Here is a 21,000-nt window from a genome sequence, read left to right on the forward strand (position 1 = left end):
AGAACTAAAATACATCTAGATACATCCATTTCTGCGACAAGTAATTCGGAACGGAGGGAATAGATAGAATAGTTTACCAAGTTTCAAATGGCCAAAACTATATTAAATTAAACACTATACAAGCACCAAGTCTAGTTTGTATATACTGCATTTTCCCCTGTTACAAAGCCTTGCTCAAAAACCACAAACATTTCTCAACAGACAGGAGACATTTACACAAAAAAACATGCATCATATGTTACAAGCTTAATTTGTACCCTAGTCTGCAGTTTTCTCCAACTTATCTATAAACTCAAGGTGATAATTTCTGCTCAGACCAAACAACTGTGTCCTACTCTACAGAATTAATTGTGTACAACACACAGGTTCCCAATACGTAGATAAGGCCAAGCATGGCAACACCAACAATAAAATGTAACCAAACAGGTTATCCAAGATACGATCCAGCAACAACTTAACTGCAAAAAATGTGCAATTGGCGAATAGTATAACTTAATTGAACACAGGTTGCCATTAAGGTTCTGCCGATTCAACCATTTCGAAACCATCCATCCACACATCCACAATTCACACCAAAACTCTGCTGTATACAATGATTAACTAACCCATACGGTGCTTCTCAGTTTTCTATTTTCACCGACTCATCCATCTATCTATCTATCTATCAGACTACTTGGAACAGAACTGGAGGTAAGGACTTGTACTTGAAACCAAGAATAGCAGCATAGACAAAAGATAGATCAACCATCATCTTTTAGTTCTCAAAGGCCCATGCATTCTCCTTCCTGACTTCAGCCTCCTGCTCTGGTGTGTAGTCGTTCTCGATCTCAAAGATTTCACGGATCTCCTCTGACTTTTTCCCCCTCATCTTGTCAGCCACAGCCGAGGTGCCCAGGTCCAGCAGATCCTCAATGTTCAAGTAGTTTGCGGCCTGCACAAACCCCAATCAAATAAATTTATCCCCAATCTATATATCTTACATAGAAAAACCACACTAGTTATTTTGCCACCATTACAATTAACCACCACAAACACACACAAAAAAATTCACTGCACTGTGCACATCAGATCTAACAAATCACTGACACATAGACTTTCCTATGCCCGTTCCCTCTATCTATCTCTCTTAATTCCTCTCTGTTCAATCAAATATTGCTTCCTTCCTATACAATTTTATTGTGGTTTGTAAAATTAATTAAACTCTTTGGACAATTATTGATGCTCCTTCCAACATTTCACATCTATAATTTGCATCATGACCAAAACGTTCCACACATTATGTTCCCTGTAGTTCTGATTCTCACATCATAATGCGCATAGGTCGTAGATTCTTAATCAATTGCACTCCTCCGGTTGTGCTCCGTTGAGCACCCATGTATGCGTCATATTGTATGAGCACATGTATGTGTCTGTAATGACCTCCCTAGTAATGAAATACTCCCTGTGTCAAAATATAAGACGTTTTTTAGTGTCAGAAAACGTCTTATATTTTGATACGGAGGGAGTAATACACAAGTCTTTTGCATATTCGTGAAAAGAAAAATCATAGTAATACATTTGCCCCATTTGCCAAATGATCATGGTTACTGGCCATTTTTCTGTTCAACTATTTTATCTATGTAGTCATGTTTGGAGTCTGCAACCGTTATCAAAATCTATGAGCTATTCCACATTGTGCGCACAGTTACCGACCGAACTTTCCTTCTATTTGCACATATACCATCGTTGCTATTCACAACACATACTACTCATAAAGATTTCGATTTCATCGCATTTTCTTACTTGGGGTAGAATATAGAGCAAAGAATGTAAACAATCGGCTAGGTCGCTTTACCAGGATGATCTCGAAGAGGGTGGAGTTGTCGAGGGAGATGAAGTCGCTGTCCCAGTCCTTGAGACCGTGGGGGTCCGGGTCGACGTAGGTGACGGGCTTGATGGAGGAGACGGTAGGGGTGAGCTCGACGGGGAAGGGCGGGAAGGGGTACCGGTCGCGCTCAGAGGCCTCGGGGTCGTAGAACGGCCCGTGCTTCTCGCAGTACTCAACGACCATCTCGAGGATGTCGGAGTGGATGTTGGCGGTTGGGATGCGGCCGTCAGCGCAGCCGTCCTCCATCATGTGGCTGAGCATCTGCGACATCCGCGCCGCGGGCTCCGAGATGCGCACCTCCACGCCGTCCTCGGCCACCAGCACCAAGGCGGGCTTTTCCTCCTGCTTCTCTGTCCCCGGCTCCGCCTCCTTCACCTCCTCCGAAGAAGACGAGGGCTTCGCCTCCGCCTCATCCGGCACCGCCGCGGCAGCGGCGGCGGCAGACACGTCGTCAGGCTGCAAGAGAGGGCGCTTGCCCTTGAGGTCGTCAGTGGAATCCATGGTTGGGGGCTTTGGGGGATTTGGGGTTTCTTCGCGTTTGTAGGGAAGGGAAAGAACTTCAACCGGGGGTCTTCCAAAAAAAAACGTTATCCAAAGAACGAGGGCCCACCAGCCGCCAGATCGGAGTAGCTGGCCCCGATCCTAGGGCCGAGGCGGCCGCATCTGACGGGCGGATCTGTCCTAGACAACTCGACGTAGAGCAGGCGCGGGGCGACAACACCGGCGGCTACAGCCGCCGCAGAGGGCTGGCCTCAGCGGCCACCAGGGGAGCAGGGGAAACGGGCGGCGACGCCGGATGCGGGGTGGGGGGTTCTCTAGAGGTCGAGGCGGGTGCGCGGGGAAGCCCCCGCCCCCGCCGCCGCCTACCGCCGCATGAGCAAGCCCGACGACGGCTGTCGGCGGCGGCGGGGGAGGAGGGGAAGGGGAGGCGGGGAACCGGCGGCGCATAGGTTTTTTTCTTTGGATAACGGGTGGTATTTAGAATTGCATAGGTTGCTTTAAATGCATGTATGCACACTCTATCTCTATAAACACATTTTAAATCGTGGCTCGGCACAATATCTTGGATTAAAGGAGTCATCGTAGACGTCTCGTACTTGACGAAAATGTCTCCTCTCACTGAACGAACATCGCAGAAATGACTGAAATAAATCCAGAAAAATGCACACACAGTATCAAGTCTAGAACTTGAACCCCATGGACTGGTTCCAGCACAAGGAACCAAACCATCTGAGCTAAGCTCAGTTCACTTAGGAAACAAGTTTTCCTCTATCTGGTTTAGCACCATAAGAACATCTGCAACCGGCAGACCCTTCTCCAAACATTCGAGCGAACAACTCGGTCTGTGCTCGCTCACAAAATAGGCATCCAACCAGATTTCTCAAAGTCACATCAAGCATGTGTGTTATTCGGCAACCGTGAAATCCAATACATATCTGAGGCGAATTTGGGGACGCCTAGACGCCTCTGTCATGTCGGGTCCTCCTACAGATCGGACCTACTCCAAATATGCTTCAAATTGACAAAGTCCATCTAATCGACCGCCCTGCTCTCGTGTTCGTCCTTCATTTCTCGCATCTGAGTTGTTGCCTTCCTCCACCCTTCCTCCCTGTCCGTGATGTCGTTCTCGTCGGTTGTCCTAGATGTCGACGTCGAGTATCGCATTACCCACCATCGCCATTTGCAAGACGGAGAACATTTCCCGGAAGGAGTAGGGTGCCCGACAACGTGTTCGGGAAACAACGGAGAAGGAGGTCGTCGACATGGACTTGGGCACGTCTGGCCTGGCGATCGCCTCCGAGCCACCCGCCCTGCTCGTAGGAGGGAACAAGCCGTCGGTCGTGACTGGTGTCATTTAGACATACGAATGGGCCGTTCCAAATTGTTCTACGGAAGAGGATGATGTCTACTACACAACCTTCTTCTTGTAGACGTTGTTGGGCCTCCAAATGCAGACGTTTGTAGGACAGTAGCAAATTTCCCTCAAGTGGATGACCTAAGGTTTATCAATCCGTAGCAGGCGTAGGATGAAGATGGTCTCTCTCAAGCAACTCTGCAACCAAATAACAAAGAGTCTCTTGTGTCCCCAACACACCTAGTACAATGGTAAATTGTATAGGTGCACTAGTTCGGCGAAGAGATGGTGATACAAGTGGTATATGGATAGTAGATATGAGTATTTGTAATCTGAAAATATAAAAACAGCAAGGTGACTAATGATAAAAGTGAGCGTAAACGGTATTGCAATGCTAGGAAACAAGGCCTAGGGTTCATACTTTCGCTAGTGCAAGTCCTCTCAACAATGATAACATAATTGGATCACATAACTATACCTCAACATGCAACAAAGAGTCACTCCAAAGTCACTAATACGGAGAACAAACAAAGAGATTATGGTAGGATACGAAACCACCTCAAAGTTATTCTTTCCAATCAATCCGTTGGGCTATTCCTATAAGTGTCACAAACAGCCCTAGAGTTTGTACTAGAATAACACCTTAAGACACAAATCAACCAAAACCCTAATGTCACCTAGATACTCCAATGTCACCTCAAGTATCCCTGGGTATGATTATACGATATGCATCACACAATCTCCGATTCATCTATTCAACCAACACATAGAACCTCAAAGAGTGCCCCAAAGTTTCTACCGAAGAATCATGACGAAAACATGTGCCAACCCCTATGCATAGGTTCATGGGCGAAACCTGCAAGTTGATCACCAAAACATACATCAAGTGAATCACGTGATATCCCATTGTCATCACAGATACGCACGACAAGACATATATCAAGTGTTCTCAAATCTTTAAAGACTCAATCCGATAAGATAACTTCAAAGGGGAAACTCAATCCATTACAAGAGAGTAGAGGGGGGCGGAAACACCATAGGATCCAAATATAATAGCAAAGCTCGCGATACATCAAGATCGTACCACCTCAAGAACACGAGAGAGAGAGAGATCAAACACATAGCTACTGGTACATACCCTCAGCCCCGAGGGAGACTACTCCCTCCTCGTCATGGACAGCACCGGGATGATGAAGATGGCCACCGGAGAGGGATTCCCCCTCCGGCAGGGTGCCGGAACGGGTCTAGATTCTCTTTCGGTGGCTACGGAGGCTTCTGGCGACGGAACTCCCGATTTATTATGCTCCCTGATGGTTTTAGGGTATATGGAGATATATAGGTGGAAGAAGTACGTCAGGGGGGCCACAAGGGGCCCACGAGGGTGGAGGGCGCGCCCCCTGCCTCATGGCCTCCTGGTAGATCCCCTGACGTGCACTCCAAGTCTTCTGGGCATCTACTGATCCAAAAATAAGTTCCGTGAAGTTTCCGGTCAATTGGACTCCGTTTGGTTTTCCTTTTCTGCGATATTCTAAAACAAGGTAAAAACATAAACTAGCACTGGGCTCTGGGTTAATAGGTTAGTCCCAAAAATGATATATAAGTGTATAATAAAGCCCATAAACATCTAAAACAGTAGATATTTTCTTTGTCTTCCACATATCCATCAACATCTACTCCAAATATGGGGACGCCTAGACGCCTCTGTCATGTCGGGTCCTCCTACAGATCGGACCTACTCCAAATATGCTTCAAATTGACAAAGTCCATCTAATCGACCGCCCTGCTCTCGTGTTCGTCCTTCATTTCTCGCATCTGAGTTGTTGCCTTCCTCCACCCTTCCTCCCTGTCCGTGATGTCGTTCTCGTCGGTTGTCCTAGATGTCGACGTCGAGTATCGCATTACCCACCATCGCCATTTGCAAGACGGAGAACATTTCCCGGAAGGAGTAGGGTGCCCGACAACGTGTTCGGGAAACAACGGAGAAGGAGGTCGTCGACATGGACTTGGGCACGTCTGGCCTGGCGATCGCCTCCGAGCCACCCGCCCTGCTCGTAGGAGGGAACAAGCCGTCGGTCGTGACTGGTGTCATTTAGACATACGAATGGGCCGTTCCAAATTGTTCTACGGAAGAGGATGATGTCTACTACACAACCTTCTCCGTCTCGAGTAGGAGCAATCAAAAATTATAGATACGTTGGAGACGTATCAGCATCCCCAAGCTTAATTCATGCCCGTTCTCGAGTAGGTAAATGATAAAAACAGAATTTTTGATGCGGAGTGCTACTTGGCATAATTTCAATGTAATTCTTCTTAATTGTGGTGTGAATATTCAGATCCAAAAGATTCAAGACAAAAGTTCATATTGACATAAAAATAATAATGCTTCAAGCATACTAACTAAGCAATTAGGTCCTCTCAAAATAACATGGCCAAAGAAAGTTCATCCCTATAAAATCATATAGTTTAGTCATGCTCCATTTTCGTCACAAAAGAATGCTCTCATCATGCACAATCCTGATGACAAGCCAAGCAATTGTTTCGTACTTTAGTAATCTCAAACCTATAAACTTTCACGCAATATATGAGCGCGAGCCATGGACATAGCACTATGGGTGGAATAGAATATGATGATGGGGGTTATGTGGAGAAGACAAAAGGAAGAAAATCTCACATCAACGAGGCTAATCAATGGGCTATGGAGATGCCCATCGATTGATGTTAATGCGAGGAGTAGGGATTGCCATGCAATGGATGCACTAGAGCTACAAATGTATGAAAGCTCAACAAAATAAACTAAGTGGGTGTGCATCTAACTTGCTTGCTCACAAAGACCTAGGGCACTTGAGGAGGCCCATTGTTGGAATATACAAGCCAAGTTCTATAATGAAAAAATCCCACTAGTATATGAAAGTGACAAAACAAGAGACTCTCTATCATGAGGATTATGGTGCTACTTTGAAGCACAAGTGTGGCAAAGGATAGTAGCGTTGTCCCTTCTCTCTTTTTCTCTCATTTTTTTGGGCCTTCTCTTTTTTTGTGGCCTTTCTCTTTTTTGGGCCTTCTCTTTTTTTATGGCCTTTTTTTATTCCTCACTTGGGACAATGCTCTAGAAAATGATGATCATCACACTTCTATTTATTTACAACTCAATGATTACAACTCGATACTAGAACAAAGTATGACTCTATATGAATGCCTCCGGCGGTGTACTGGGATATGCAATGAACCAAGAGTGACATGTATGAAAGAATTATGAACGGTGGCTTTGCCACAAATACTATGTCAACTACATGATCATGCTAAGCAATATGACAATGATGAATGTGTCATGATAAACGGAATGGTGGAAAGTTGCATGGAAATATATCTCGGAATGGCTATGGAAATGCCATAATAGGTAGGTATGGTGGCTGCTTTGAGGAAGATATAAGGAGGTTTATGTGTGAAAGAGCGTATCATATCACGGGGTTTGGATGCACCGGCGAAGTTTGCACCAACTCTCAATGTGAGAAAGGGCAATGCACGGTACCGAAGAGGCTAGCAATGATGGAAGGGTGAGAGTGCGTATAATCCACGGACTCAATATTAGTCATAAAGAACTCACATACTTATTGCAAAAATCTACGAGTCATCAAAAACCTCGGCACTATGCGCATGCTCCTAGGGGGGTAGATTGGTAGGAAAAGACCATCGCTCGTCCCCGACCGCCACTCATAAGGAATACAATCAAAGAACACCCCATGTTTCAAATTTGTTACATAACGTTTACCATACGTGCATGCTACGGGACTTGCAAACTTCAACACAAGCACTTCTCAAATTCACAACTACTCAACTAGCACGACTTTGATATTATTACCTCCATATCTCAAAACAATCATCAAGCATCAAACTTCTCATAGTATTAAATGCACTCTATATGAAAGTTTTTATTATATCCCTCTTGGATGCCCATCATATTAGGACTAGTTTCATAACCAAAGCAAACTACCATGCTGTTCTAAAGACTCTCAAAATAATATAAGTGAAGCATGAGAGATCAATTATTTCTTAAAAATAAAACTACCACCATGCTCTAAGAAGATATAAGTGAAGCACTAGAGCAAACGACAAACTACTCCGAAAAATATAAGTGAAGCTCAATGAGTAGTCGAATAATTATGCAACTATGTGAAGACTCTCTCATTTAATAATTTCAGATCTTGGTGTTTTATTCAAACATCAATAAAAATCTAACAAAATAAATTGACGCTCCAAGCAAAACACATATCATGTGGTGAATAAAAATATAGCTCCAAGTAAGTTACCGATGAACGAAGACAAAAGAGGGGATGCCTTCCGGGGCATCCCCAAGCTTAGGATTTTTGGTGTCCTTGGATATTACCTTAGGGTGCCTTGGGCATCCCCAAGCTTAGGCTCTTTCCACTCCTTGTTCCATAATCCATCGAATCTTTACTCAAAACTTGAAAACTTCACAACACAAAACTTAACAGAAAACTCGTAAGCTCCGTTAGCGAAAGAAAACAAAACACCACTTCAAGGTACTGTAATGAACGCATTCTTTATTTATATTGGTGTTAAAACTACTGTATTCCAACTTCTCTATGGTTTATAAAATATTTTACTAGCCATAGATTCATTAAATACGCAAACAACACACGAAAAACAGAATCTGTCAAAAACAGAACAGTCTATAGTAATCTGTAACTAACGCAAACTTATGGAACCCCAAAAATTCTAAAATAAATTTCTAGACATGAGGAATTTATCTATTAATCATCTTCAAAAATAATTAACTAAATAGCACTCTCCAAATAAAAATGGCAGCAATTCTCGTGAGCGCTAAAGTTTCTGTTTTTTACAGCAAGATCAACAAGACTTTCCCCAAGTCTTCCCAAAGGTTGTACTTGGCACAAACACTAATTAAACACATAAAACCACATCTAAACAGAGGATAGATGAATTATTTATTACTAAACAGGAGAAAAAATCAAGGAACAAAAATAAAGTTGGGTTGCCTCCCAACAAGCGCTAACGTTTAACGCCCCTAGCTAGGCATGATGATTTCAATGGTGCTCACATAAAGGGTAAGAATTGAAACATAAAGAGAGCATCATGAAGAATATTACTAACACATTTAAGACTAACCCACTTCCTATGCATATGTATTTTGTGAACAAACAACTTGTGGGAACAATAATCAACTAGCACAGGAGGGCAAAACAAGCATAACTTCAAAACTTTAAGCACATAGAGAGGAAACTTGGTATTATTGCAATTCCTACAAGCATATGTTCCTCCCTCATAATAATTTTCAGTAGCATCATGAATGAATTCAACAATATAACCAACATATAAAGCATTCTTTTCATGATCTACAAGCATAGAATTTTTATTACTCAAACTCAACAAAATAACTATCATGTGATTGAAAATTAAGATCAAGATGACAAGTTTCACGGTTATCATTATTCTTTAAAGCATATGTGTCATCACAATAATCATCATAGATAGGAGGCATGCTTTCATCATAGTAAATTTTCTTATCAAAACTTGGGAGACTAAAAATATCATCTTCATTAAACGTAGCATCCCCAAGCTTGGGATAAACATTAATTGTAGCAAATATATTCTCAAAAACATCATCTTCATCAAACATAGCATCACAAAGCTTGGGCCTTTTCATATCATAAGCATAATCACTCTCATCATTAATAGTATGGATAGCACCAATAGTATAGCAATTATCATATTATTCCAAGCAAGTGCCAAAAAGGTTTTCAAGATCATAAGAAGTATCATTATCTTCCACAATTATATTTTCATGAGGCACAATAGTAATAGGAGCAACATTATTTGGGAGAGATATCTTTTTACCTCTCTTCCTTTTTCTTTTCTTCTTTTTGACCACATCATGTGTGGGTTCAATCCTATTTTTGGAGCTCCTTATTAATGAGATTGGTTGAATAGGAGGCTCCTCCTCGTTACCTGATTCATCATAAGAAATAATAGGAGGATATTGGGAAGTCTCTTCCCTTTCATTAGTATTCTCTTCATCTTCTATTTGTTTTCTTTTCTTTATGTAGTTGGCAATATAAGGATTTTCAATACAATTCACCGCACAATACATATAAATTTCCTCTAGATCAAAATGAAGAACTCTATCAAGGGCAAATTTTGGAATATCCTTAGTTATACGTTTCATTTCTTCATAACCCAATAGCAAACTAAGTTCATTATGATGTGCAAGGGAAATCAAGTCATCACAATTTTTGAACACGATACGATCATGAAACAATTTGCATTGGGTATTGAAATGATCATGTTCATTGCAAAGCTCACAAGTATGGCCAAGATAATTTAAATTTTCAGCACATTCATCTAGCCTTTCTTGCAAAAATTTAGTTTCTAAGTACTTATGCCTCTTGCAATATCTATCTTCCCTATTTGGTGTGTACTTACAAACCCAATGTACTCCCCAAAAATTGACATGTTTATAGGAGACATCATAACTAGTGCAATCATCATTAGTATCATGGATATTCAAAGAATTCGTACTAACAACATTGCAATCATGCTCATCATTCAAAGATATAGTGCCAAACATTTTATAGACTTCTTCCTCTAGCATTTGAGCACAATTTTCCTTTCCATCATACTCATGAAAGATATTAAAAAGATGAAGCGTATGAGGCAAACTTAATTCCATTTTTTATACTTTTCTTTTATAAACTAAACTAGTGATAAAACAAGAAACTAAAAGACTCGATTGCAAGATCTAAAGATATACCTTCAAGTACTCACCTCCCCGACAACAGCGCCAGAAAAGAGCTTGATGTCTACTACACAACCTTCTTCGTGTAGACGTTGTTGGGCCTCCAAGTGCAGAGGTTTGTAGGACAGTAGCAAATTTCCCTCAAGTGGATGACCTAAGGTTTATCAATCCGTAGGAGGCGTAGGATGAATATGGTCTCTCTCAAGCAACCCTGTAACCAAATAACAAAGAGTCTCTTGTGTCCCCAACACACCGAATACAATGGTAAATTGTATAGGTGCACTAGTTCGGCGAAGAGATGGTGATACAAGTGGTATATGGATAGTAGATATGAGTATTTGTAATCTGAAAATATAAAAACAGCAAGGTGACTAATGATAAAAGTGAGCGTAAACGGTATTGCAATGCTAGGAAACAAGGCCTAGGGTTCATACTTTCACAAGTGCAAGTCCTCTCAACAATGATAACATAATTGGATCACATAACTATCCCTCAACATGCAACAAAGAGTCACTCCAAAGTCACTAATAGCGGAGAACAAATGAAGAGATTATGGTAGGGTACGAGACCACCTCAAAGTTATTCTTTCCAATCAATCCGTTGGGCTATTCCTATAAGTGTCACAAACAGCCCTAGAGTTTGTACTAGAATAACACCTTAAGACACAAATCAACCAAAACCCTAATGTCACCTAGATACTCCAATGTCACCTCAAGTATCCGTGGGTATGATTATACGATATGCATCACACAATCTCCGATTCATCTATTCAACCAACACATAGAACCTCAAAGAGTGCCCCAAAGTTTCTACCGGAGAATCACGACGAAAACGTGTGCCAACCCCTATGCATAGGTTCATGGGCGGAACCCGCAAGTTTATCACCAAAACATACATCAAGTGAATCACGTGATATCCCATTGTCACCACAGATACACATGGCAAGACATACATCAAGTGTTCTCAAATCTTTAAATACTCAATCCGATAATATAACTTCAAAGGGGAAACTCAATCCATTACAAGAGAGTAGAGGGGGGGAAGAAACATCATAGGATCCAAATATAATAGCAAAGCTCGCGATACATCAAGATCGTACCACCTCAAGAACATGAGAGAGAGAGATCAAACACATTGCTACTGGTACGTACCCTCAGCCCCGAGGGAGAACTACTCCCTCCTCGTCATGGAGAGCACCGGGATGATGAAGATGGCCACCGGAGAGGGATTCCCCCTCCGACAGGGTGCCGGAACAGGTCTAGATTGGCTTTCGGTGGCTACGGAGGCTTCTGGCGGCGGAACTCCCGATCTATTGTGCTCCTTGATGGTTTTAGGGTATGTGGAGATATATAGGCAGAAGAAGTATGTCAGGGGGCCACGAGGGGCGCACGAGGGTGGAGGGCGCGCCCCTGCCTCGTAGATCCCCCGACGTGCACTCCAAGTCTTCTGGGCTTCTTCTGATCCAAAAATAAGTTTCGTGAAGTTTCTGGTCAATTGGACTCCGTTTGGTTTTCCTTTTCTGCGATATTCTAAAACAAGGTAAAAACGGAAACTGGCACTGGGCTCTGGGTTAATAGGTTAGTCCCAAAAATGATATAAAAGTGTATAATAAAGCCCATAAACATCTAAAACAGTAGATAATATAGCATGGAGCAATCAAAAATTATAGATACGTTGGAGACGTATCAGAGGACAACGCCACAAACATGGTGTGCGATTCACCGCAACTCCAAAGGTAGTGGACAACATCAAGAAATGCTGATGCCGAGCATGCCATATGATGTTTGATGAAATGGCCTACCAAGACACGTTACATTCATGCCCTATGTCGGTGTCGTCCATGCCTCCTCATGCAACGTCTCATCGACCCCTTCTATGAAATTACGAGAAATTAATTTTACAAGAACCCTGTAAAATTTCATTGCGATCCAATGGTGGAATCTTCGGCTACCTCCGAAGAAGTGGAGTGTTGTTGAACCGGAGCAGAAATCCATGCAACTTTGGAAGAAAAAGGCCAGCGGTCAAATCCGACCTCCTTTTGAAGATCCAACTGTTCAGATAAGTTGTGATTGTTATGACTTCAATTCGTCAAAATTTTAGCTCGATCCGAAGGTCTAAACTCTGGAAAATGTACAAAAAGTGCATCAAATTTGCAAATCTAATTTCCATACAAACAAATTCGACCCTAGTTCATCTTTCCATAAGCGGCTTATTAGACGACCTTAGATTGAGGAGAATTTTTGTGGGGTATTATGCTACGATTTTAAGCACGTGCCTATAAAATTTGAGCCTTTTCCGAGGTACTTTTCATTGACACTGATATCGCACGACATCCTTGCTCCATAGATTTTGACCTACGCCGGTATCGCCACACCATCGCTTCATCAAGCCGACATTAACAGGGGTAAATCTGGTAGATCTCGAGGTATGGGGTCCCAAGCTTAGTCTCTAGCTACGATGGTAATAGGGATATGAGGTTTTACCCAGGTTTGCGCTCACTGAGGAGATAATACCCAGCATCCTACTTGTGTGTTTATTATGGTGGAGTAAGTACAGGGTACATACGTCTACCAAGAGAGCATAGTGTAATGTCTTCTACGAGCCTCACCCCTCGGTTTATATAGATAGTAATCTAATGTCCTCCTCGGCTACGTACTAGGAAGCCAAGTCTCCTACGAATCCAGTTTCTTGGAGTATACGTCAAGTCTTCTGAATCCTTCCACTTCTATAGTCATTCAAGCATGGGTGAAAGGCGATGAAGGGGGCTTTATGCTCTCATTCTCCCATGTATTCATCTTCCTCCTCAAGCTCTAGCACCCAAACCCTGTCACGCACCTAGTGCTTCTACCAAGGCACCGCTTCACCGCCCCACATGGCCGGTGGTCGCCAGCCAAGGTAATCTGCGACCACGAGCAAAGCTATTGACACGTCATCCCGGGGAGCAGTTATTCCTAAGACGGAGTGGAAGCTTTGCACAGTATCAACTAGACCGGCTTTCTAATGTCGGTTATCTCCCATGACCAGAAGTCACATATACGTGTCTTGGACTCATCATCGTCGATCAGGATACCCTGTAGAGTCCATCCCTAACCCCCAAGGCACTAACCGAGTATGTTTCATGTCCTTCTTGATCTGGGGTCCAAGCTTTCCAATCCACCCCTTCTTGTGAGTTCTTCTTCACTTCTACTACCTTCAACTCCACCATCGTTCCCAAAATTCTATCATTCGCATAGTGTGCTATGTTACACTATGTGAGGCCTTCCTCAATTGCCAGCGATACTTCGATTTGTGGCGTAAAAATTTGTGCGTACAACCTCGATTCAAACGGAGGCAGGGGCTTGACTGTGGTGGCTCTGTCATCATCGTAGTAGCTAGAACAGGGTATCTATAGGGCATGCCTGAGGAGATGAATAATAATGTAGGAAGAGTGGTTCACTATATCTCCCTGACAACCCACTCGCCGATCCTCCTCAAATTGGTGTCATTACCCCCTTCGAGCCGATCACGCACAAGAAGACATTTTGCTAGTGACTAAGGTGCTAGGTGCAAGAAGACTCCACCATTGTTGGCAAGCTGGTCAAGAAAGTGACTCTATTACATCACAAATGATTATGTTGGTTGACATGATGATGGTGGAGCTCAGCCAAGGAATCCAATCCCTCCAAGACTGGGCTCAGCCGATGTGGGAGTACAATGGTGTTGATGACTCCACCCGGGCAATCCGGGGTGGATTCTACAAAGGTTGGTCCCTCTGAGACTTGTTTTCATCACTTTTTAAGGCAAGGTGTCTCACTTCCCTAGCGAACTTAGAGATGTCGGTTTTGCTACCTACAAGCCAGTTCGGGCGGTCAGTACCCTAATAGTCTCCAACGTATCTATAACTTTTGATTGTTCCATGCTGTTATATTTATCATTCTTGGATGTTTTACAATCATTTTATAGCAATTTTATATCATTTTTTGGGACTAACCTATTGACATAGTGCCCAGTGCCAGTTGCTGTTTTTTCTTGTTTTTACTTCACAAAAAGTCAATACCAAACGGAGTCCCAACGCAACGGAACTTTTTGGAGAATTTTTCTGGGCTAGAAGACACACGTTGGGCCAAAGAAGTACTAGAGGGGTGCCCCGAGGGGGGCACAACCCACCTGGGCGCGCCTGGGCCCAGGCGCGCCCTGGTGGGTTGTGCCCACCTTGGTGGCCTCCCACACCGCCTCTTTGCTCTATAAATATCCCAATATTCCAGAAACCCTAGGGGAGTCGATGAAAATCAATTCCAGCCATCGCAAGTTCCATAAACCACAAATCCAATCTAAACACCATCACAGAGGGGTTCATCATCCTCATTGGTGCCTCTCCGATGATGCGTGAGTAGTTCATTGTAGACCCGCGGGTCCGTAGTTAGTAGCTAGATGGCACTGGTACGCGTCGGTGCTATACAAACGGTTTTTAACCCCTTTCCGCGATGGCATTTGGAACCGTCGCCTAGTGAGTGACGGTGATAGGGGGTCCTTCCCACACGACCCAAAAACCGTCGGGGATAGTGAGCCTTGATGCATACAGTTGTCCCTATATAACCGTTTCCGATATCTCGAATATCCCAAACGCTTCATCCTTGCTACTCGTTTGTGCTTGCATTGCCATCGCAGTCAGAGTTTTGTGGCTTTACCTAAAATCAGGCAGATTCCAGGCACGGGAGTTTTCTAGGCAAATTCCAGGCACGGGAGTTTTACGATGCCTGGCACATCACAAAAAGTTCATGATTATAAACTGTGTACGATAGGTAGACAACCACACACATTTAGTTTTTCCGCACCGTATGTGATAGTGTTTGACATCACAGACGCTTTGCAAACGGCAACTGCGTGCATTGTTACACACGTTTCCTCTCCGTGATCTGTGTCGAATTATGATGTATATCGCACACGCTGTGCTTTATTAACTGTGTGTGCCGTAATGACCTGCACACCGTAATTTCGCCCTAATGTAATTGTTGCTATTTAAAATTGTACCTAATTTAAACTTGAAAGTAGGCTATAGCTTTATTCATATCCATCAGGTTCAAACAACCAATGCATTATTCGATTCACAGGTACATATGTTTAAGAATTACATAAGCACCAAATAAAGAATGATGAACCAGGGTTCTAGACTTGTACTATTATAGATGGTAAAGAAAGAGGCGATAGACATTCCGGTTGCTGAACAAGGTGAAGCGGAATGGACCTATTACGCTCTCCTGGATGCAGAAGGCATGCAGGACTCTAGTCCAACCCCTTGTGATGGCCAGCCACCAATCATGTAGTTTGAGAGGTAATCTTGAGTAAACTGCTTCAGGATCCACTGCAAAAGAAAAAAGATTCAGACACTATCATCTAACACAACTCATTATGGGCAGTAAAAATAAGGCTACAGGGTTCTTACTTACCATCCTGCAATTCACTGTTGTTTTGCATAAAGTGTAAACAAATAGTTCGATTGACGTCTTTGGACCCATTTTAATAACAATCTTTATCAGTTTCCTCACTTGATGTTGGTTCATGAATATCTCATTGCCCCATACGCAGAAAGGGTTGAAGTGTGGATCTTTGGCAATGATATATGTACCTAAAAGCACCAAGTTAATGTTAGAAGCTAAACAACAATTGAAAAATGATTTAGTACAACACTCCCTCCATCCCATTATATAAGATTTTATTACATGTATATCTAGACATCATCAGAACATTAAGGTAACACTCTTCCTTGTTGCTATGTAGCCTGGGATTGCATATTTAGTCATTCAGTACAATGCATGTTGCTATGTAGCCTTAGATATATTAAATATGGCCCTAGTTAACCTACTAATAAATGGGTTACAGATATATTTAGTGAAATGTCCGATTCGACGATTAATCCCTTATCAGCCCAGGCTATATGATACCAGCTACCGATATCCTGAACAGTGAGTAGATATAAGCAATGCGATGAAACTAACCTCGATGGAAAACAATACTGTTCTCAATATTGTCCTGCATGAGTACATATAAAGGCATGTTAAGCACAACAGGCTAAACATCAAACAAATATATCCATGGTAGACAACATAATCTACAAATGATAGCTTCAGTGTGCAGGCTTAAGCATGCTAGTTAAGCAAAAACAGAAGTGGAAAGGTGTGTTAACTGCATCAGGCATAACATTTAAAAACAAGCAAATAGTCACTCAAACTGGTATTGTGCAGGTCTAAAGTACACTAGTTATTGTTAAAAAACGAAAAGGCATGTTAACTACAATATCCTTAACAGCAACCAAATATCGTAATTCATAGTGGTATTGTTGAAACTGTTATTGATGAAATTGAAGTGCACGTCAAATAGTTGCACATATAGAGCATCACATTGTGAAGAACTAAAATAAACAAGTCATAAGGCCATCTCTAGTCGATTCTTTAGAAGTTAAAGGACTAAACCCCTTAGTGGAAATATATATATATATATGTATATATATATACTCCAGCAATTTTTGGCCTTTTCTAGTCGATCCCCTCAACTTAACGTTGTAAGCTTCAATTTGATCAAGTTCAAAGAAGGTTCAACCGAAAGTAGCATGCATTCAAACATAAACATAGATAGTTTTGCATAGACAAACATAAAACATAAATTTAAACTAAGCTAAACTACTTTCGGTCGATGCAGAGGTCGAGCCAATCCTTCCTCGTCATGTACGGTGTGCCGCGAGCCGGGTCCGGGCCGGTGCCTGTTGGGGAACGCAGTAATTTCAAAAAAATTCCTATGCACACGGAATATCATGGTGATGCATAGCAACGAGAGGGGAGAGTATCGTCCACGTACCCTTGTAGACCATAAGCGGAAGAGTTATGAGAACGCAGTTGATGTAGTCGTACGTCTTCAAGATCCGACCTATCCAAGTACCGAACGTATGGCACCTCCGAGTTCAGCACACAGTCAGCTCGATGACGTCCCACAAACTCCGATCCAGCAGAGCTTCACGGGAGAGTTTCGTCAGCACGACGGCGTGATGACGATGATGATGTTGCTACCGACGCAGGGCTTCGCCTAAGAACTGCTACGATATGATCAAGGTGGATTATGGTGGAGGGGGGCACCGCACACGGCTTGGAACAATCAACTTGTGTGTCCATGGGGTGCCCATGCCCCCGTATATAAAGTAGGGAGGAGGAGGAGGCCGGCCCAAGAGGGGGCGCGCCAAGTGTGGGGAGTCCTACTAGGACTCCCAAGTCCTAGTAGGATTCCCCTTTTCCTTTCCGGAGTAGGAGGGAAGAAAGAAGGAAAGAGAGAGGGAGTAGGAAAGGGCAAGGGGGGCGCCCCCTTTCCCCTAGTCCAATTCGGACCCAAGGGGGGGCGCGCGCCTCCTTCCCTTTGTCCTGTGATACGTCTCCAACGTATCTATAATTTTTGATTGCTCCATGCCATTATATTATCTATTTTGGATGTTATTGGGCTTATTTTTACACTTTTATACTATTTTTGGGACTAACATATTAACCGGAGGCCCAGCCCAAAATGCTGTTTTTTTGCCTATTTTTGAGTTTTGCCGAAAAGGAATATCAAACGGAGTCCAAACGGAATGAAATCTTCGGGAGCGTTATTTTTGGAACAAACATGATCCAGGAGACTTGGAGTGGACGTCAAGCAATCAACGAGGCGCCCACGAGGCAAGGAGGCGCACCCACCCCCTGGGCGCGCCCTCCACCCTCGTGGGCCCCTCGTTGCTCCACCGACATACTTCTTCCTCCTATATATATCCATATACCCCCCAAACATCCAGGAGCACCACGAAACCCTATTTTCACCGCCGCAACCTTCTGTACCCAAGAGATCCCATCTTGGTGCCTTTTCCGGAGCTCCGCCGGAGGGGGCATTGATCACGGAGGGTCTCTACATCAACTCCATGGCCCCTCCGATGATGTGTGAGTAGTTTAATTCAGACCTTCGGGTCCATAGCTAGTAGCTAGATGGCTTATTCTCTCTCTTTGGATCTCAATACAAAGTTCTCCTTGATTCTCTTGGAGATCTATTCGATGTAACTCTTCTTTTTGCGGTGTGTTTGTCGAGATCCGATGAATTTTGGGTTTATGATCCAGATTATCTATGAACAATATTTGAATCTTGTCTGAATTTTTTTATGTATGATTGGTTTATCTTTGCAAGTCTCTTCGAATTATCAGTTTGGTTTGGCCTACTAGATTGATCTTTCTTGCAATGGGAGAAGTGCTTAGATTTGGATTCAATCTTGCATGCTCGATCCCAGTGACAGAAAGGGAAATGACACGTATTGTATTGTTGCCATCGAGGATAAAAATATGGGGTTTATATCATATTGCATGAGTTTATCCCTCTACATCATGTCATCTTGCTTAAGGCGTTACTCTATTCTTATGAACTTAATTCTCTAGATGCATGGTGGATAGCGGTCGATGTGTAGAGTAATAGTAGTAGATGCAGGCAGGAGTCGGTCTAGTTGTCACGGATGTGATGCCTATATACATGATCATGCCTAGATATTCTCATAATTATTCGCTTTTCTATCAATTTCTCGACAATAATTTGTTCACCCACCGTAATACTTATGCTATCTTGAGAGAAGCCACTAGTGAAACCTATGGCCACCGGGTCTATTTTCCATCATACAAGTTTCCAATCTATTTTATTTTGCAATCTTTACTTTCAATCTATATCATAAAAATACCAAAAATATTTATCTTATTATTATCATCTCTATCAGATCTCACTCTTGTAAGTGGCCGTGAAGGGATTGACAACCCCTTTATCACGCTGGTTGCGAGGTTCTTATTTGTTTGTGTAGGTATGAGGTGACTCGCGCGTGGTCTCCTACTGGATTGATACCTTGGTTCTCAAAAACTGAGGGAAATACTTACACTGCTTTACTGCACCATCCTTTCCTCTTCAAGGGAAAACCAACGCAGTGCTCAAGAGGTAGCAAGAAGGATTTCTGGCACCATTGTCGGGGAGATCTATGCCAAGTCAAGACATACCAAGTACCCATCACAACTCTTATCCTTCGAATTACATTATTTGACATTTGCCTCTCGTTTTCCTCTCCCCCACTTCACCCTTGCCGTTTTATTCACCCTCTCTTTTCCGTTCGCCTCTTTTTCTCTTGCCTCATTGTTATGGCTAGTCCTTTATCTACTCCCTTGTCTCCCGAGAATGAAGTTCTTAATTCTAAGCAAAGGGAGGGAGAACATCTAAAAGATGCTTGGTACAGAATTTGCAATGCGCAAAATAGATCTACTAGGAAGTAATCTACTTCCGTTCTTCTTCGCAATTTTTATTTAGGCATCACGCCTTGGAATAGATATATTCTCGATACCATTACCGGAGGAAATTTCTTGGGTAGCCATACTTTTGATCCTTATAATGCTATGATAGATTTGTTTGGCCCACCACCTCTTTTGGTTAATGGAACTACTTTAACTTTGGAACATGTGATGCAAAGGCTTGAAATTGTTGAAAATAAAGTTGCTACCGTAGAGTTGATTGAAAATTTGGATAGAAAGATCCACAACCAAGTTACCAATACGGATCTAAGGTAGGAGTGGCTCTTAATTTTTTTAAAGAAAATGAACCTATGGTTAATGAAAAGATAGATCAAGATTCCACTAGAATTGATAAAATTGAGGATATTATTACCAACCTAGGATCTGCCTTTTCTTCCGTGAAAAACACTCCTTCTAATTCTAAGATTGCCAAATTGATGTATGTTCCTAAAATTAAGGGTGAAACTTCTAGTAAGGGAAATGCGGACCTCAAATCCATAAGTGTTCACCCCAACTTTCTTGCTATCCTTAAGGAACCTTTTGCTACAAATGATTTTCTTGATTTTGTGCCTAGGAGTTTGATAATTAATAAAAAGAAAGAGACTCCTAGGGGTTATAGGTGCCTTATTGAAGAATTTGCTACCAAAGATGGCAATACCTAGATCTATCTTCGCTTTTATGCCTAGCTAGGGGCGTTAAACGATAGCGCTTGTTGGGAGGCAGCCCAATTTTATTTTTATTACTTGCTTTTTGCTCCTGTTTAGTAATAAATAATTTATCTATCCTCTGTTTTGGTTGTGTTATTTTTGTTTAATTAGTGTTTGTGCCAAGTAGAACCGTTGGGAAGACTTGGGGAAAGTCTTTTTGATCTTGCTGTAAAAAATAGAAACTTTAGCGCTCACGAGAATTGCTGCCATTTTTTATTGGAGAGTGCTATTTAGTTAATTATTTTTGAAGATGATTAATAGATAAATTCCTCACATACATAATTTTATTTTATAATTTTTGGGGTTCCAGAAGTTTGCGTTAGATACAGATTACTACAGACTGTTCTGTTTTTGACAAATTCTGTTTTTCGTGTGTTGTTTGCTTATTTTGATGAATCTATGGCTAGTAATATAGTTTATGAACCATATAAAAGTTGGAATACAGTAGGTTTAACACCAATATAAATCAAGAATGAGTTCATTACAGTACCTTT

The 21,000-nt window shown here is 42.4% G+C and overlaps 1 protein-coding gene across 1 annotated transcript; it reads right to left on the minus strand.

Annotated features, from left to right (window-relative positions):
- Positions 1-469: 469 nt before the first annotated feature.
- Positions 470-3,532, minus strand: LOC125532804 (SKP1-like protein 1). Its single transcript, XM_048696708.1, has 3 exons — positions 3,410-3,532; positions 1,835-2,509; positions 470-931 (listed from the first exon to the last, which is right to left on the minus strand). Exons 1-3 carry the CDS (start codon positions 3,530-3,532, stop codon positions 755-757), a joined length of 975 nt encoding a protein of 324 aa, XP_048552665.1. The 3' UTR covers positions 470-754.
- Positions 3,533-21,000: the final 17,468 nt, after the last annotated feature.

This window comes from Triticum urartu, chromosome 1 (genome assembly GCF_003073215.2).
Source record: "Triticum urartu cultivar G1812 chromosome 1, Tu2.1, whole genome shotgun sequence".
In the NCBI taxonomy this organism is placed as follows: Eukaryota; Viridiplantae; Streptophyta; class Magnoliopsida; order Poales; family Poaceae; genus Triticum; species Triticum urartu.